At 38.9% G+C, this 18602-nt stretch overlaps 1 protein-coding gene across 1 annotated transcript in view; it reads left to right on the top strand.

Annotated features, from left to right (window-relative positions):
• The window catches only part of EHBP1 (EH domain binding protein 1), a 228996-nt gene that overhangs the window by 41924 nt on the left and 168470 nt on the right, over positions 1-18602 (top strand). The window contains exons 3-4 of the mRNA XM_035895376.1: positions 1897-1992; positions 11301-11354. Coding sequence (XP_035751269.1) covers positions 1897-1992; positions 11301-11354 — 150 coding nt within the window. The remainder of the gene's footprint in view (positions 1-1896; positions 1993-11300; positions 11355-18602) is intronic.

The raw sequence follows: 18602 nt of genomic DNA, 5'->3' as shown, positions 1-18602 counted from the left end.
GCCGGAGTTCAAGTGACTGTGGTAGGGGTGACAACTACTGTGGTGTGTTTTGCTGTTCACAAAACATCTTTTTCTCATAAAATATGCTTGTGAAGTAAAGCTATGGACAGTGTTGCTTGCTCAGTTATTCAGAATTCATCCAGGCCTGCTTTAGAGTAATGAGAATAGGCTGAAATCTATGGAGTTAAAAATAGTAGAAATTGGGTTAAGTTGCTCTCCTCTTAAATTCCTTTCTTCAGATGCTTCAAGTCATGTTATTTAAGTTTAGTCTGCAAGCACAAAGCATAGAAACTTACTGAAATTTTTAATCTAATTAAGCATCTTTGGGAACTGGGGTTTAAGCAGAAGACCAAAGGTGAAAAAACTTGTGATAAAACCACAGGAGAGCTGGCGATATTCGGCAAGAAAATAAAAATAATGGGATGAAAATGAGCATGGTGTGCACATGTAGCTGCAGAGGCAGGTAGGGTTCTCTTCTCTGGTGACTGTGCAGGCTGGATTCTGCCAGCAGCTTCCCTGTTCCTCAGCTTCAGTTCTCTTGCCAACTCCTCTGCCTCTCCCTTTGTCCTGCTACTGCTGCCTTAGCAGTTATTTTCACTTGTAGTTAATCTGCAGACTTCTGCCTTGTGAGGATTGAGGGATTAGAGTAAGAGTGAGTCTACTGGAGGTACCTGTGATACTTCAGGCTCTAGTGAAACCACAGCCGAATGCAAAAGGGCTCATGAAGCAGCAGGCATGTGTAATGGGGCAGTCAGATACGAACCTGGTATCTGGAGTACACACTGCTTGCAGTACAGAGCTGCAGAGAGATATTGTCTCTAAGTGATTGAATGGGACTGTTTCATCATCTTTGTCTTTCTGACCTTGGTATAGCAAAGTCATGCTTAATAAGTTGCCCAGGTTACCTTAGGGTACTCTTACCTGAGAACCTGAGGCACAAGTCCTACTAACCTTATTATAGGAAAAAATTCTTGTACTTGGCAGTCTTCATCTGAAGTTCTGAGTGTTGGAAGGACTATAAAACTGCAGTGAGTGATGCTCTAGAACTAAAAAAAGAAGTAGTCCAGTTAATTGGCTTCAGATAACAGTAAATAGATTGTACATCTTTTCCTGAGAAAAATTCCTCAGATCTTTAATGACTCCCATGCTGCTCAGCAGTCACTCATGCATCTTTTCTTACAGCATCACAAAATGGATTAGGTTGAGTTTGGAAAAAAGCATACTTATTCAGAAACAGAAATGCTTACACATAGTGTTTTTTAGGACTAGCTATTAAAATGTAAACACAGACCATACATCAGTCCAAATTGATATGCAAAGGTAGGCAAGTTCTCAGCCTATTTTAGTGTGTTTTTATTGTTCTTTTCTAGGTGTAGGTACCTTAGCATGTTAATCATTAAGAATGTAGGTGTTTTAATCTGTATTATAAATAATTGGTTTGTGTGGGGTTTTTTCTTAAATAAAAATACCTTTTTGCTCTATTTAGGTCTAAGTATGGTGAAGCCTATACTATGTGCTCTATTCATCAAGTATTCTTTAAATAAAAGCATTCCTTCATCTGTATTGATACAAAATAAAGCTCAGCTTGCTACAGAAGTTTTGGCTTTATGGCCTTAATTTTTGCAAGGCTCTGAGTGTCCAGACCTGTGCTATGTACTTTAAAAAAGCAGAGTTTAGGGTCTTGTGAGAAACAGCTTTAGTTCAGTGGAAAAAAATACCTGTTCTGCTCATTATTAAGAACGTCCTTTATAGTGTTCAGCAGAGTCATAGGTTTAAGAAAGCAGCTTTTTTGGAGTCAGTGACCTGTTTCTTCTACCTACACATACTGGGTCCTGTGGGAGTCATGTCAGCACTTTTATAATGGTTTTAAGACAACTGTTTCTTTTCTTCCTTTAGGCTCATAGCTGGCAGCCTGGAATCAAAAACCCGTACCGTGGGGTGGTGGTATGGCCAGTTCCTGAAAATGTTGAAATTACTGTGACGCTCTTTAAGGTATGTTTTTTAAAGCATAATCTTTCCTATTTCATAAACAGCATATGAAAAATTCTGTTTGGAAATGTCAGATTGTAATCACAAAGGCTTAATCTTGCTGGGTTTAAATTGTATCCTTATGTGCCCAGCTTAAATCCTGGAGAGAAGGATGGTCTGTTCCCTGCTAAAGCTTACTTGTGTAGTTTAGTTAACACAGTGAAATATCCTATTGAGCTGATTATGGCGAGTCACTGGCATAGAATTTAGTACGTGTGTAAGTTGTGCATGTACTACATGTGTAAGGGCTTGGCATGGGTTATAGTCTGGTTTTCTTTAAATACTGTAATCCAGAAGTTGTCAAAACACAGCCATTTCTAACTTTACTTGTTGAGTTGCAGTGCATGACACTATTTCTTACGCTATTGACTAGGAAACAAAATCCAGCTCTTAATTTCACAGAATTTAGTATGCTGCACAAACATCACAGTCAATGTGGAGTATTGGAGTAGTACAGAGAATTATAAGATTTTACAGGGGATTTTTTTTTTTAGGAACTGCATTTGTTCTATTAAAAAAAAAAGCTTATTTTTGTGGCTGTGAAGCAGGAGGAGAAATTGGTTATTCTAGAACTAATTTCCCAAATATCATCAGGGAAAGTCCTTTCTGCATAAAGATAAACAATGTAATTTTGCATGGGTGACAGTGTAGGAGGCTGACTAGGAGGTTGACTGTTTCTGTGAATTTTTTTTTTTTTTTTATTCCATTGGTTCTTTACTCTGGTGTCTCCAGCTACACTCTGGATATTCTTATTTATAATTGCTCCCTTTACAGCTTAGAGCAACAGAAACGTACTTTTTTAATTTATTAATATATTAAGCCTAAAAGGGAGGGTTCTTTTTTTTTTTTTTTTTTTTTTTTTTTTTTTTTGTGGGTGTTCTTGGGATCACCAATAAACAGAAACTTCCCAGGTTGCCAGCAATGCTATCATAAATTTGTCTCCTCTTAGCAGACACATAGTCTTCAACCGAGGTTCAAAAGTTCACTAGCAAAAATTGTCTCTGCATGGTTCAAGGGCCTCTATTTGGATTAAGAAGTTTAATGCCATTATGTGACTGCGCTGAGTGTCTGTATAATCGGAATATGGTTATGTAACGTGGTAAATGTTACTTAATATTTTTAACACTTAAAGTGAAGCAGAAATGTACGCAACTCTTGATTGTGTATGCAATAACATGTTATGTGAAGAATGAGAAATTAAGTTTCCTTTGGGTGCAGCTCTGTGATGCTGTGGCTTTGGAGTAAAAGTGTCTCCCAGCATTCTCCTGCCACCCCACACTACTTTTCTATTCCTCCCTGCGCTGTTTCAGAGCTATATTTTCTAGTACAGCATGACAAACTTGTAGTTGCGCTTCTGAAAGGGAGTGTAAGGGCTAGGACCAGATCGCAAGGGGAGAGAAGGGCCTCTGGAGCCGGTGTTAGGTATTACTACAGCCTTAATTTTACCCATCACTGTGACTCTGCAGGCAAATCTGTTCATTGGACTACCTCCTCCTCTTCCCAAAAATGAGCCTGCTTGTCACAAAGGTTGTTTTGGGAGGAGAGGAAGGAGCATGAATAACACCAGAGGCTGTGCCTTCTGGGAATGGTACACACTGATCTCTGGGGGAATGAGCGTGGGCTTTCATAATCAAAATATTGAGATCACACAAAAAGCATCATATTGCCAGGCAGCTTTTATGTAAATCTGCTCTAATTGATCCTCTGGCTCCTCCAACAAGACTGCCTGTAAGTGGCCAAACCCACCTTTTTGTCTATAACGATATGCAGGTGTGGTACAAAGCAGAGCTTTTTGAACAAGTTTGGTGGTGCACCATGAGCATTGACTGTGCAAGACCAGCAGCCTGCCTGGATGCATGAGCTGCGCGTGGTATGTGATTGCAGGCAGACTATGGTGTTAGCGCAGTTTATGCTGTGCCCAGTCCTCTGGTGGCTCTGTTGGCTCAGTATAACAGTGGCACTTCAGCTGTAGCGTGGGGTGTGTCCTAACACCCAGAGAGTTGGCATTTCTGTAGCTGGTATGTTCTGGGCAAAGGCCAAAGGCGGTTGAAAAGAATTTTTTTTTTTTTTTTTTTTTTTTTTTTTTGCACAGCTGATGCATTGGATGGTCAGCACTAGAGTAGTGGGGAGGGAAAAGCATGTAATAGCATACTGCAGCAGCCTTTTTGGGAGCTGACTTACAAGTCAGGTATTTATATCGTTCCTTCCTGTGGAAGGAGGGAGGCAAAACCAATGAAAGCAGTAAAGCTCAGAAAGAGACTGCTCATCTTGCAGTTCTGTAAAAGACGCTTTCGGAGCCACTCCCCTACAAAGGACAGTTTGGCACTTTGCAGTAAGTACACTTAGCGTGGTTGCGTTGTTTAACAGTCGTTGCCCTCTTTCATTACAACCTGAAAAGCTAAGGAAAGCTGCTGACTCCATGTCCGTGCTGGCAGAGCCCACTGATGGGAGCAGGTTGCTCTGACAGAGCTTTGTAGCAATCACAGATAACAAATTAGTGCAGCGGTGCTGTTTGAAATAGAAGAAAGAGCGGACTCCAGAATAGACAGCTATGTGTTTTGGGAAATGATTCGCACAGTAGTGGCTGTGCATTCGTAAGTGGCTGTTGAAATGTGTTGCTGGTAGGATTAGGAGATAAGTTGAGGTTTCAAGTGCTGATGAGAATGTTAAGAATATCCTCTCCAATAGTCACCCATGGACACTTGAGAGCTGGCTAGCAAAGTGTCTGTGATCAGTCAACAGACGAGATATTTTGCATTATCTGCATATCCCTATTTTGGGTGGTAGCTTGTTTCCAACAATATATTTGTAATTTTTAAGCAAGCAGAGCCAAGCATTGAAGAGACTATAACCTTTGTTTAGAAAACCTTCATTTCAAAAAATAAAAACTTATTGTCTCATTTTACTTAATCCTGGGCTGCTGGTAAAATTTCATAATGCTCTGGAGTCATGGGGAGAAAAGCATCGAATGGATATATCGATTCAGCTTCCCTTGACTAGCTCTAGCTCCTGCCCATCCAGCCGGCTGAAGTGTTAATTACATAAAAAGTTCCATCTGTTCTGAAAATTTAACTTCTTCCTTTGCCTTGCTTTATACTGATGTTTGGTTACGCCTTGGATTTTTCAACCAAAATGAGGAGAAAGAAACATTGTGAAACAATAAGCCTATTGTGCATTTTAAGTCCATGATTTGTAGTGCTTTCATGGAAAGATCCACAAATGCCAGAAAAGCTAGCTGAATTCCCATTTTTTGTTGTCTCCATGGCTGCACTCCAGAAGTTCGTTTTTAGAGTCCCTGCATTAGCAAGGTTTAACCATCATAGATGAAAGCTTGTGTATTTTTCCATGGTTTTATGTACAAACACATCCCTATATCAACTGAGAGAGATTTTTAAATGAGAAATTTGCACTGCCAAGCAAGCCCAGTGCTTTTAGCAAAGCTACGTGAACATCAGTTGTACTATGAGGATTTAAATTGCAACATGTAGCTTAAAAGCAAAGTGAACTTCCAAAGCAAAAATATTTGTTCATCTGGAGTAATCATGAACTTTGCTTCACTGGATTACAAAAACCACTTGTTTTGTCAGTAATATGCGTGGTTTATGACACTGATGTACTATTGCAACAACAGGGAAGATTACCAGCTCTTCATTCCAAAGTTTGAAAAAGACTTTTTTTTTTTTAAAGGGATAGCTTTCAAAGCACACAAAATTATTTATGAGTAAAATAAGAATAAAATAGATAATAAAAGGAGACTCGTGTTGTTGAAAGTATTCCTGTCCCATGTACCTCTCAGAATAGATCCCGTATCATCTTTCTTGAAAGCCCAAGTCAATCATGTGCTTTGGTTATTGATGGCCATGCTCTAGCAGGAACATTGCAGCAGTGCCAATATGTTGTCTCAGGGAAGGAAAAAAAAAAAAAAAACCCAACACCCAAACCAAGACCCTTTGATAAAGCCATTTCCCAGAAGCAAAGAACAGACTCAGGTTCAGAAATAATTGCTTCAGTTTAGGAGAGACTGGTGGCTTGATTGGACAATATGGAGAATATTCCATAGGAGGGAAAAAAGCGTCCTCTAGACAAGACAAGATGATGTGTGTCAGATAAAAAAATCATAAGCTTGGGGAAGTGAGCACATTTGCAGACTAAAAAAAATCAAGTATCCAGGGTCAGTGTGGGAACTAATTGTAAAAAAAATTATTTTTAAATAAAAAAAAAAATATCCTTGTTCCCTTTCTAGCCCAGAGGCTTTACAGGAAGGTGTGAGCTCTCATAAGTTTGGTGTGGTGGTGTACAGGGATAGTTCTGCTGGTCTGCTCAGAGCTCCCTGCTTTCTGAAAGCTCAACAAAAGCTAAACAGAGTTGTATGTGATTTTTCTAGACTAATCAGACCTTTGTAAGCAGTATTGAAAGTGACAAGAATTGGGTCAAATCTTGAGTCTTCTGCAGCTTCAAACAGCCAAGTACAAAAGCTGAGGACAGATGCTGGAGTACCCAGAGCATCTGCTATAGGTCACTCGTAGAGGAAGATCACAAACCCTGTCATCATTTGATCTGATTCAATGTGACAGTCTTTAAGTAGTTATTCCCCAAGAAGAAAGACCAAAGATTAAGGCTGGTATGAAGTGATCTAATTGAAAGGCAAGCTTCGAAAGCCAGGAAAGCTTAGGGAGGAGGCACGGGGAAGGAAGGGAGGAAGGGACTAACAGTCTGAAGATCTTCCCCACCCGCCCTGGCTGCTGCTTAGGAGAAGGAGCAGTCCCTTGTTTGCTGATATGTCTTTCATTCCTATTACAAGATATGCAGAAATAACTCTAAAGATAATCTAAACTATTGGAGAAGGGTTACCTTTCTTCAGTCTTCTGAAACCACCTTATACACTGCAGAAAGGATTTAGTCCTTGACAAAGCTCCTTGTGGAATGGGCTGATAAACAGAGAACAGAAAAATGTGACAGACACGTTCATTGTTGCTCTTCCCTTGCCCGAGCACAGAAGAGTTGTTTGGTTTTGGGTAGTTGGCATAAGGATGGGCACAATGGGGTCACAGAAGGAAGCTGATGCGTGGGATTGCAGAGGAAAGTTTGTGGGACTGAGCTTGTTGAGGGCCAGCATATTTCTAGAAAAGTAGTTAACTCAGTTACTGGAAAAATGTGAGATGGGCTAGGTTTTTGCTGGTGGACCAAAGCGCTGTACTGATCTTAAGAGCTGCAGAAATGATTATCTGAGACTCTCACTGTAAGGAGAACAAGAAGATGATGTCCTGTCCTTTGCACAGTTCCCTACTATTGGCTTCTCACCTGAGTGTTATTTCTGAACACTGAAGTCATTTTACCAGAGGAAAAAAAAACAGGCAGCTCTAAAACTTAGCTGAAGGTACTGAAAAGGAGTGTCATACTGAGGTGAACGCATATGGACAAGAAAATGAGGCCCATCAGTTGATACTAAGAATGATGATTCTTTTTTTACTCAATAAAATGAGGAGGAACAACAAGCCGTTCAATCAGTTTGCCCAAATACAGTTTTCAATTCAAGGTAAAACCATAATGAATGTTGGGTAGAGTGTAGTTCTGCATCTGTGGTATGTTGGTAAAGAAAATGAGCATTATCAAAAAAATACCTCTTTCCAACTCCATTTGTGTTACAGCGAGGCAGTTTCAGGCTGAGAAAAATACTGCAGACTTCTTGTTCCTTGAGCTTCTTAGGTAATTTTCATTATAATTTGCTTTCAGGAAGGAGGATGGGAATGAGGTCTGTTTGTAACTCTTGTCTTCAGGTGTTTCCAGCTGTGCATTTTCAGTGATTACTTGTATCTGCTTGCAGGTGAGGTGAGGTTTTGTGTTCTGTGTTATCAGGGAGGGCTTTCATACAGTGAAAATTTCAAAAGGCTGCTATAACCGTTATTCCTAGGGTGGTTGTTCTTTGCAGTGGTGGGTTTTTTTCCCCTAAAGAGTAGTCAGCTGTATAGTCCTCAAGTAATAGTTTGCTAAATTCACTGCATGAGTTTTATGTGGGAAATGAATGGAGAATATGTGTTAGCCAGTGAGGGATGTATGTGTTGTTACAGGGGTTTTTTTTACTGATATTTACCCTCTTCACATCCAAACAAGATGAAAGATTAGCCAGATTTATAGAAATACCACTTTTTATGGAGACGACACATAGAAATCTTAGCCCAAAGGATGAAAGGGTGGTTGCAATAGAAACTGTGTTGCAACTATAATCATACAAGTATCTGTTAATGCTGACCACGTAATTAAGTTGTAAATTAGCTAGAAATAGGACTGTGTGCTGCTCCCTGGGCTTCTGATAAAAGCATTTTAGTGAGAAGAGTGAAGCCACTTACATGTCTGTTTCAAGGAAATGCTGAGGATTATGTGTATAAGCTTATTTGGCATTTTCTGTTTCTAGAGGCATTTTAAGACTAACAAGAAATGTGGCTTTTTAAAAAAAAACAAAACACCTGGATTTGTCTTTAAATCTGAAATATCTTACACATATGCCAAGTGTCCCATATCAGCATATTTCATACTCTCTGAACTTTTGCTAAGGCTGCACATTAGAGAAGTCCTTGAAGCCTTTAATTTTTATTTTTTATTCTGGGTAGTTGGTAGGAAGTTTGGGGTAATACACTCATGTTTATTTTTCAGAAGTGTTCACAGCTCACTTAAAAGTACATGCTAAAATACTGAATATTAAGAAGTCTTTTAATTATACGGTATTATTTTGCTGTGTCAGATTACCAGAAATACTCAGCAGAGCACCTCATTCTGTAGCCTTCAGAGGTGTGAATCAGTTTTATTGCTTTGTTTTTCTTTATAGATTATTGCTTTGCATGAACAAAACAATGATTGTTTTGTTAGTTACATGGGATAAAATACTGGGCCCTGACTTTGCAAGCAGTTTTATGTAAACCTGCAAGCTTGTATTAATAGCTTTTGGGGGAGTAATGAAAAAAAATTGAACAGGATGAAATATTTAAGAGTTTAGTCACTTATTATGGAGTAGCTTATTAAAACATAAAGTGATTAATGATCCCATTAAATCTCATTATGTCATTTTATGCTGTATCAAAGGAAGCAATTAAACAAAAAGGTAATTGCCCCAGGTTAACTCTTGAAAATGATAAGTATTTAATAGCTGGATTACAGAAAATTACATCTTTAGAATTTATATAGAATACAGCAAACCAGCAGGTATTGTGTACTTTATTTACATATTGCAGAATTCCACAAACCTGATTAATGTGATGGATGTTTAATTACATAATCTGATATTTACAAGTACATTAAGTGGAACACAGAGATACTCAGTATAACTTTGTATGTATCTACTTGCCCTTCTATCCTTATGGCTAACAGTACAGTACGTTTTTTACACTAATCTACAGTATTTAAAACATCCTAATTTTTTAAAAAAAATTCTATAAAGATTTATTTATATATCAAAATAAACCAGCAGTTTTGATGTAAGTTTCTAGTAACATTTTTTTCATTGAACCTACATCCCATTGTTGGAGTAATGCATTTTAAAATGCTTATTGCATATGACATCTGTGGTTATGGCTGTTAAATATATAGCTAATGATGGTGCCAGCAGTATGGTGTGTTGTTGGATTTCCTCTGTGAGCGTGTTGATGTCCAGTGGGACTCCTGCAAGGAGAGCCAGTATTTTACGGGGGGGTCTGCAGAGCAGTGAACCCACTTTGCTGGATTTTCTAGGAGGGACTGTACTGGAGGAGATAGGCTGATATCCTCTTAGAAATGTTATTGTAGTTCATTCAAAGACAGGGTTTATTTAAGAGCACACTTTCCACGTATTTTGTGTGCTGGAAAAAGAAAAAAATAATTCTTTTTGCTGGTTGTTTATGCTGTAAGCTCATTACTTACAAAATGCTTTATTTTTTTGTATTTGATGAGAACTAGTTAAAAGAATCATTTGTAGCACTGCAATACAGTACCTCTACCCACTGTGTGTCTGACTTCAAGGCAAAACTAAATGAAAAAAGGATGGTTAAAGCAAAAACTAAGGTAAAGTGAATTGAAGAGATTGATTGTGAAGGCTTGTAGCATTCTGGAAAGAAAGGAAAGATGGTACTAATGGAGATAAAAAAAGTAGATGCAAAATATTTCTATCGATTTTATTAATTTACAGCAGCAAGATGGAATTGGTGCAGTGCTTGCTGTGTAGTATCATGAGCAGGCTCCAAATAATAGCAAGAAAACTCTGCAGGTGGTGAGGGGTCTCATAGAACGATGGCAAATGCTGATTATGGGGAAGTGATACTTATCTACAAGTGTCTATAGCATGCAAGCATCAGAGGCAAAGGAGTAACTGAGTGGTTTCCTGTAACTAGAAATAATAGGATAAAATTTAGGTATAGCAAAATTAGGCTTCATGTCTGAAGGAAACCTAAAGCCACGTTCTCTTACTGGGAGAAGCTGTTTTGCAAGAGGGAGTAGAAGTTATTTTGTTATAGTTGTTCAGAACTAGGACCGGATGACAAATGAATGATATCTTTCTTTCAAAAGTACTTTTTTTTTCAAAGTAGAATCCTTGATAGAGGCATACAGGGGAGACTTAATGTCTCCATCATTATCTTAATTTCAGACAACAATACAGACCACCTCACCAGACTGAAAGCTCATTAAATTGGAAACAAATGCCAAATATATGAACCTCGTTATTTATCTTCCTGTTGGTGAAAATGTTTTCTGATCCTCATGTGTGATGCAATAGGAATGTTGTGAAATAAGGATAGGTATTTAAGAAATTTGCAGTGAAATGAGGTACTATGCTGAAACTCTGACTTTGGATCTCTGCTTGTGCTGATGGAGTCTGGGCATGAGGAGGTTGGGATGATGCTTGCTGTAGGAGTATGCCTTTTTATGCTGGGTGGGAGCAGTGTCTTCGTCCACTGTTCTCTGCAAGGTGTAGATTTGTTGTGTTTATTTGGGAGGTGGAACTTAAGAATTAGAAAGATATTTTTTTTTTAAATTTTTTTTTTCCTTTGGATGAAAGGAAATAGAATTACAGGCCTTTATCAGATTCAACCTCATGTTTGTGGGAGTCTTTATTTAATCCTCACTGGCAGTTTTACCCCAACTTGCCCATCATCTTATTGATGTCCACTGAAGACTACATCCTAGCTAAAATCTGTCATCTTCGGTGGGTAAAATATTTCTATGAGTATATGAAAATCTTGGCTGAGTTACAATTTCTTGCACCCTGGATTATTTTTAGACTTAAGGTCTCTGGTTTGTTTTTCTAGGATCCCCATGCTGAAGAGTTTGAAGACAAAGAATGGACATTTGTCATAGAGAATGTAAGTTGGAATGTTATGTTTTTTTAATACGTGTAAGACTTAATCATTTAAATGATTAAAGAGTGTGCAAATGCTGAAAAAGGCTAGAGTAAAAATGCTGAAACACAGTAAAGCCTTGCTGTGTAGTAAAAAAGGCTTATTAAAATACTTATTGTTATGTTACAATTAAAATACAGGAGGGGGGAGTACTATACTACACTGCTTAAATTCCTTCCCTGTAAGCATCAGTCTTCCTTGCATTATTTTGCTATGAGCAATGGAGTAAACAAGTTAGAGCTGGGTTATGACTCATTGTTTTATGGGTTATGACACATTATTTTTCTATGATCAGGGGAGTGAACAAGTCAGAGCTGGGTTATGACATCTGTACATCCCAAATGGCAGCACACCTTTCCCAGTTTTGAATGCCGCTCTTTAGCAAAGAGCATGGCTTCATCACCTGCATTTTATAGATGAGGAAATTTGAGGCAGGGTGGAGTGGTGGGACCAGCCATGGTCACCTAAGTGAAGAGCAAGAGAGTCATGATGTGCCTCCTGTTCCCTGAGATCCCAGTTTCACTCTGTGTGTGTGTGGGAGCCATCTTGTGCACCCAATGAAACTCAAAAGGTGGCTCCTGTGAATCCCTGTCTCCTCTGAGTCAGGAGCTCCCAGAACTTCCCGGAGAGTTGAGTTCCTGAGGGCTGTACAAACAACATGCTTTGCCACACAGCAGAGCTTAACGCTGCATAGAGCAAGGGCTTCATGAAGTACTTTTTCCTTTTCCCTTCTCTGTGTTGGGCTGCAGCTTCTGCTCTGGGGCTGCCTGGGCTGAAAAGTGAGGGAGCTGCTTTACCTGGTTTCCTTGAAGAGGAAACTTCTCTTTGAAATATGTTTAAAAGGACTCTGCTATCAAGAGAGTGTGTTTGTCTCTTATTGCTATAGTTTCATTATGGACTGTTTCTCAATAACATAATTTAATTTTTATTTACGTTGGTTTTAAACAAAAAAATACGGCTCTTCTACTGAGTTGTAGTACCACATGTCGCTGAAGTATGGGGAAGCAATGGAATGTGCATGTTATCTTTTTTGCCTAAAAATGCTGCATTTTCTTTCTTGTTGATATCAGAAGTGATTTGGATGTCCAAAGCTAAGGTTTATTCTGATTGCCAGTGACTGAACATGTAAAAGAGCTGAAAGCAAAGTGCTTAATTTATACTTTTGTTTTCAAATGTCAAGTTTCTATTTTCATTTATGAGACTTAGGAACACAAAACACAGTTTAGTTCCTGTTTCCTGGAGTTTTCTTTTTTTTCCTCACTTAGTTTATTTTCATCAGGGAAATCTCCATCACAAGTTGTCACTGTACAAGTAACTCTGGATAAAACAATGTCAGTGTATTTCTCAGCCATCCCCTCTGGGTATAGTTGGATTTCCTGTGAATCACAGGAGATTTTTTTTCAGAAGTTTATAGTGGGCATGTAGACTTCATGTCCTGCTTTATAACACATTGCTTTTTTTTCACATGTCATCGTATGATATATAGAGGTGGCAGTAGTACATCTGCTGCATGCTGTTCTTTGCTCTCTGCCTCAAATCTCCTCCTAGCTGCCGTAATGCTTGCAGGGTGGGAGGTTGCTTTGGTTGCTGTGCCCAAAAACACGGTCTCTGCCAAAACAGATGCAGATGGTTTCAGTATGTATCAGTGATGTGTGTATCAGTAATCTTGTTATATGCAAACTTACTCTTTATAACCTCACTTATGTCATTAGTTCATCCCACAAGAACCGCCAAATAGTCATTGGTAGGTAGATATTTATCCTTGGATTAGAGGATATATAAATATTATCCTCAGAGTAATAAAGTTAATAAATAGTTTTACTGCAAAAATTATTGGGAGCTAAGCCATCTATAAAACTGATTGCTTTCAATCTCCTTTTTTTTCTTTTTTTATTTTTCTTTTTTTTTTTTTTTAAGATGAGACACTACTGAAAGTTGTAGATGCTGCCAAAAAAAATCTGGTCTGCAAATACACTTGAAGAGCTGGAGAAACATTTTTCCAAGAGTAACAGCTCCACTTAGTGGTGGAGGAAAGTATGTTCATCTGTTCGAGCAAGTAACAAATGATCCAATGCCAGGTTGACATTTCAGAGCACAAAACACCTGATAGTTAAAATCCTGGGAGCCGGGGAAGCAGGAGGTTGATCTCCCTCCCTCCCTAAATTGTTGATATTTACCCCTTTCAGGCTTAACGTTTGGTTTTCCTGGTTTTAAAGGAACATACCTATCATCGAACCTGACAAGGACAGGTCACCTTTGAGAAGTGTGGGGACATTTACAGTCCTTTGGGGGCTTTTCCTTTTTGTCCAAGTATGCTCTCTGCCTGTAGAGGCTGCAGGGTTTCCCTTCCTCCTTGGTTAGCAACACTCAGAACGCAAAATACTGACGCCTGAAAATTTTATGGATGTTCTTTCATTATGAAGCAATTTGAATTCTGCTAAAAACATTTTTTTTTGAGCTTTTTTTTTATTGCTGTTAAAAGTCAATCTCCAAAATCATTTTGTAATGCTTCAGTATGGCTGAGCAAAGATCAACTAAGAGACATTCAGCTGACATTTGATGCCTCTGCTGGCAGATGCTACCAAATTCAAAACAAGATCATTCTGGACTTTCAGAAGAGTTTTTAAGTAGCAGTGAGGTGATTTGTACAAGATCATCATGCTGTAAATTAAAATGAAGCAAGATACTTGGGGGGTGTTTTTTTGTTTGGTTTGGGTTTTGTGTGTGTGTTGTGTTGGTTTGTCGTCTTTTTTTTTTATTTCTGCAAATACGTGTACTTTGTGATCCATCACCTTGTTTATTGTAGGATTCTTTTCTAACTGTATTTTTAACATTGTAGTCACTCTGTATTTGTATGCTAGTAAGTGAACCTTCATCATCTACTGTATGTCTAATTGATAAATAATTTGATCAGTGCAGTTTCTTAACACTTAAATGTATTCATTTTCTATCAGCCTCTTCCATGTCTTTACCTCCTTCACAGCTGCATTATTTATTTACTTTCTTGTCTCTAATTTCATCTTTGTTTAACCACAATCTGTGTATTTGCTTATCTGGGTTTGTTTTTTTTTTTCATGAGGCAGGTCTTGAAGTTGTCTTGGGTTTTGTGCTCTCTTCTGAATAATAATATCAGATGTTCAGATTGGTTGGGGTTTTTTTGGGGTTTCTTGTGCACCAGTGTTCAACAAAGAGCTTCTGTGGGGCAAGAGACACCATAGGTACCAGGGAAAACTCTCACAAACAGCATTAATCCCTCCATCAAACTTTCTGCAGGGTTTCCATGCTCTCCCATTTAAGTAAAAGAACAGAGCATATTTCTAAATACATCTTTGTCTTTTAGCAATAAAGTGGTTTTCAAGAGAAGTGGCCTGTGCTGGGGCAGTCATTAAGTGTCCCCTCAGAGGTGCCAGGAGGATGGCAGCTGGTGAGTTTTAGTCAGCTTGAAATGAAGACTGCATCTCTAAGAAGAGTTCAGCTGACCTGAAGTTTGGGCTATGTTTCTTGATCTGTGCAGATTCTCTAGCTAAGGGAAGAAGAAAGGGACAGGAGGGAAGAGTGGAGATTTGAATTGGTCCAAATACGTTGAAGATTTCGCTGATTCTGTGTACAAGAACTTTGTCTAAAATAAAGGTAGCTGAAGTGATGGGGAAAATGTCATTTTGCTTCCTAGCATGCTCAAAGCATAGAAAAGCACGTAACATCTATTGAGGACAGTCACATTTGCCTGCTTGCTGACAATTTCATACGCAGCTACCTCCTACATTCTTAAATGAGATTGAAAAATTCATAGTGTGTTTTCAGAGGGCAGAAGATTTCGTCTATGAAACAACTTTTCCAGCTTTTTCTTGAAAACGTATTTTAAGCCCAGATTTGTATCCCTAATAGCTAATAAATGGTATACTAATATATTCTAGGGTTCATAGTAGGCTTTTCCATCTTTCCTCCTGTGTCTTGTGTTTCACCAATAACATAGGTTATTCACAGGGCCCAGGGTTGTGGTGAGTGAGCCCTTTCCAGTAGCATCGATGTAATCAAGGTACTGGCAATCACCATTGAATCCCTGATACTAACCATATTCCTCTCTTTATGTGGCAGGCCTATTAAAACATGTTCTTTGCTAACAACAGAAGAGGACATCCCAGACCTACTAATCTGGCAGATGAATGGAGAAAAATGTCCCACCAGTTTTTGAAGCTTTGCTCATAGGTTCATCTAGGTTGGGGCTAGAGGCAGCCTCACCTGACCTGTCCTGTTGCCTCCAGGCAGCATCATTCCAGGCAAACACTTGCCTAAACTGTTCTTAAAACTTTTTAAGGTGGGGTCCCTGCAGTGTCTGCAGGCAGCCTGTTCCAGTGCTCCATTGTCCTTCCTGTTGGGAATCATTCTGGCGTAGAGCTCTGTTGGTACAGTTTAAGGCTGCTATTTCTTGTCTTACCAATTACAGCTGGAGAACACATTCTGCTTTCTGTGTGGCTGGTTTCTTCTTGCCTCTGACTAATCAACCACAATAATGTGATAGTGGTTACATGTGGGATTTCATTTCCCTTGATTGCATTAGCAGATCATTAGCATTCTCATTCTAAGGACTCATTTGTATGAGCAAGTGTTCAGTGCCCTGTTCCGCTTGCGCTGCCCATTGCTTTCAGGAACTAACAGCGCCCAGCTCTGCCTCCACACCATCACCTGCCTGGTGAAGCTTTGCCCTGAATTTCCAAGCTGTTCTTTTATTGAGATCTTGGAAAAATGAACTCACTTCTGCCTCTATCCTTTCTAGAGAGCCTTCCAAAATGTTTTGATGTCCATTTTTTAGACCACTGTTTTCTAATAGTGCCTTTTTGAATATTAAAGGAATGAATGGTGAAGAAAACCGTGCCAACTTTTCAAGTCTGACAGTGTTTTGTTGTCAGGTGTACTGTGAGACACATCAATGCTTCCAGTCATTTTTTATACCTTAACCACTAAGAAGGGTATTTTAAGTGGTTTCTCCAGGAAAATAAGTCCAATGAAATTGCTGAACTGAGAAGAAAGGTGTTTAGTGTTCACGCTAGCCTACAGCAAACAGTTTTAAAGAATAACAAGTTTAAGCTGAAAAATGAGATCTGCCTTTTCCTTTTGTCTGTTGCTCTTGCATAACTTCAGGAACCCTAACTCAAAAAGAGTTCTGAACTGGCCTTTGCTCAAATGTGGGCAAAGCCTTAAAATGAAAGAAACATTAGAAAAAGTTACAGAACATTTGACATAATCTAGTTTCATTGGTACAAGTGCATTGTTTTGCTTTCCCCCCCCCCAAAATTCTGTATCATAGTTGCTTATGATAATTTCTCATTTTGAATGCCCTTAATCATGTTATATCACTCACAGGTTTGGAGAAGTTATTTCTCTCTCCTGAAATGTCCCGTCTGTTATTTTTAGGCATGACAGCACGAATAAGAGTGATAAATGATGTGAAAGTAATGGGAAAGGAGAGAGCAGGTGGATCATAGAATCACAGAATCATTAAGGTTGAAAAAGACATCCAGGATCATCAAGTCCAACCATCAACCCAACACCACCATGCCTACTAAACCATGTCCCAAAGTGCCATGTCTACACGTTTTTTGAACACCTCCAGGGATGGTGACTCCACTATCTCTCTGGGCAGCCTGTTCCAACTCTTGATCAATTTAGTAAAGAAATTTTTCCTGATGTCCAATCTAAACCTGCCCTGGCGCAACTTGAAGCCATTTCCCCTCATCCTGTTGCCTGTTACCTGCAAGAAGAGACGGACCCCCACATGGCTACACCCTCCTTTCAGACAGTTGTAGAGGGCAATAAGGTCTCCCCTCAGCCTCCTCTTCTCCAGGCTAAACATTCCCAGGTCCCTCAGCCGCTCCTCACAAGACCCCTCACCAGCTTCGTTATGCTTCTCTGGACGTAAGGGGTTTATTCTGCTCTCTGTCCCTGTCTTCTAGCTCAGGGGGCTGAATACCGTGGGGATAACTGGTTGGGCTATTAAAGACTGAGGCAAAGAAGGCATTAATTACCTCAGCCTTTTCTGCATCCTTGGTGGCAATGTTCCCCCCCCATCTCTGATGAAGGATGGAGATTCTTCTTCGCTATCTTTTTGTTGTTAATGTATTTGTAAAAACATTTTTTTATTATGTCTTACAATAGTGGCCAGACTGAGTTTTAACTGGGCTTTTGCCTTCCTAATTTCCTCTCTGCATTACCTATGGATGTAGAAATGAACTTGTTTCTAGTCCTAAAGGTGTCCAATTTTAAATTGGTGTTTTAAATTGAGGTGTTAGCAACAAGTTAAGTTTTCATTAGACACAGCTCTGAATATGTTGTTTTTTCCAAATGAGGCTTTTGAAGAAATAGCAGCTCATTTGAATTTGAATAGTAATTAACCCAAAATTTTGGTAAAATCAGACTTTTATATTGGGCATTTAAATCCCTTTTACTACAGCAGTGATGTGACACTAACCTCGCAAGAGCAAGTCTTGCTTTACATAAGAATAAAACCCCAAGTCTAGATGTCAAATTCCACCTGTTTCTGGAAATAAATTTTGGGAGGCAAATGCTCAGTGTAGCGTAGTGAATTGAAATTCTGAGTAGTGTCAGTGCCGTTTGCAGAAAGAACCTGGGGAAAAAGACTGGCATACGGAATAAGGTGATTGCTTATTTGCTGATCAGTTGTTATACCAGAATTTATTACAAAATCTTGGCTATCCCTTCTAGTGCGTCTTTGTAGCATGTGGGAGCTTAAGTTTAAATTGGGTATTTGCTTTATTTAAGAAAAAGCAATCAAAAAAGCTCTATAATTTGTTTTGTATTTCCTGCTTGAAATAAATTTTTGCTTAAAATAAGAACCGACCAGGTTAGCCTTTTTCTGAATTAAATGCCTGCATTTAATACATTTAGAATAGGAAGCTCATAGTTCAGACATGCTTTCCTGTTCCTTTAATTCCCCTGTCATGTTCTGCTGTATGTGATTATGTGAACTGTGACTGTCTGTCTGTAAATTAGGCTGGGTGTTCTAGTCTAGATATAGCTAGGAATTAAATGCTGCTTTGTCAGCCATCTTGCTCTTGCTGTGCTTTAAATGTGATAGAGAATCAGAAAACTTGTTTTACTTTTAGTTAGCTTACGTTAAATATTTAGCACTTTGTTCTTGTGGAGAAATCTCTGAGATTAGGTTTTTGGAGCAAAACTTGCAGAAATTGTCGTCTT

Source organism: Egretta garzetta, unplaced genomic scaffold, assembly GCF_000687185.1.
Source record: "Egretta garzetta isolate BGI_Z169 unplaced genomic scaffold, ASM68718v1 scaffold360, whole genome shotgun sequence".
Classification (NCBI taxonomy): Eukaryota; Metazoa; Chordata; class Aves; order Pelecaniformes; family Ardeidae; genus Egretta; species Egretta garzetta.
The sequence above is the reverse complement of the archived record's forward strand: the minus strand, read 5'-3'. Positions and strand labels throughout refer to the sequence as shown.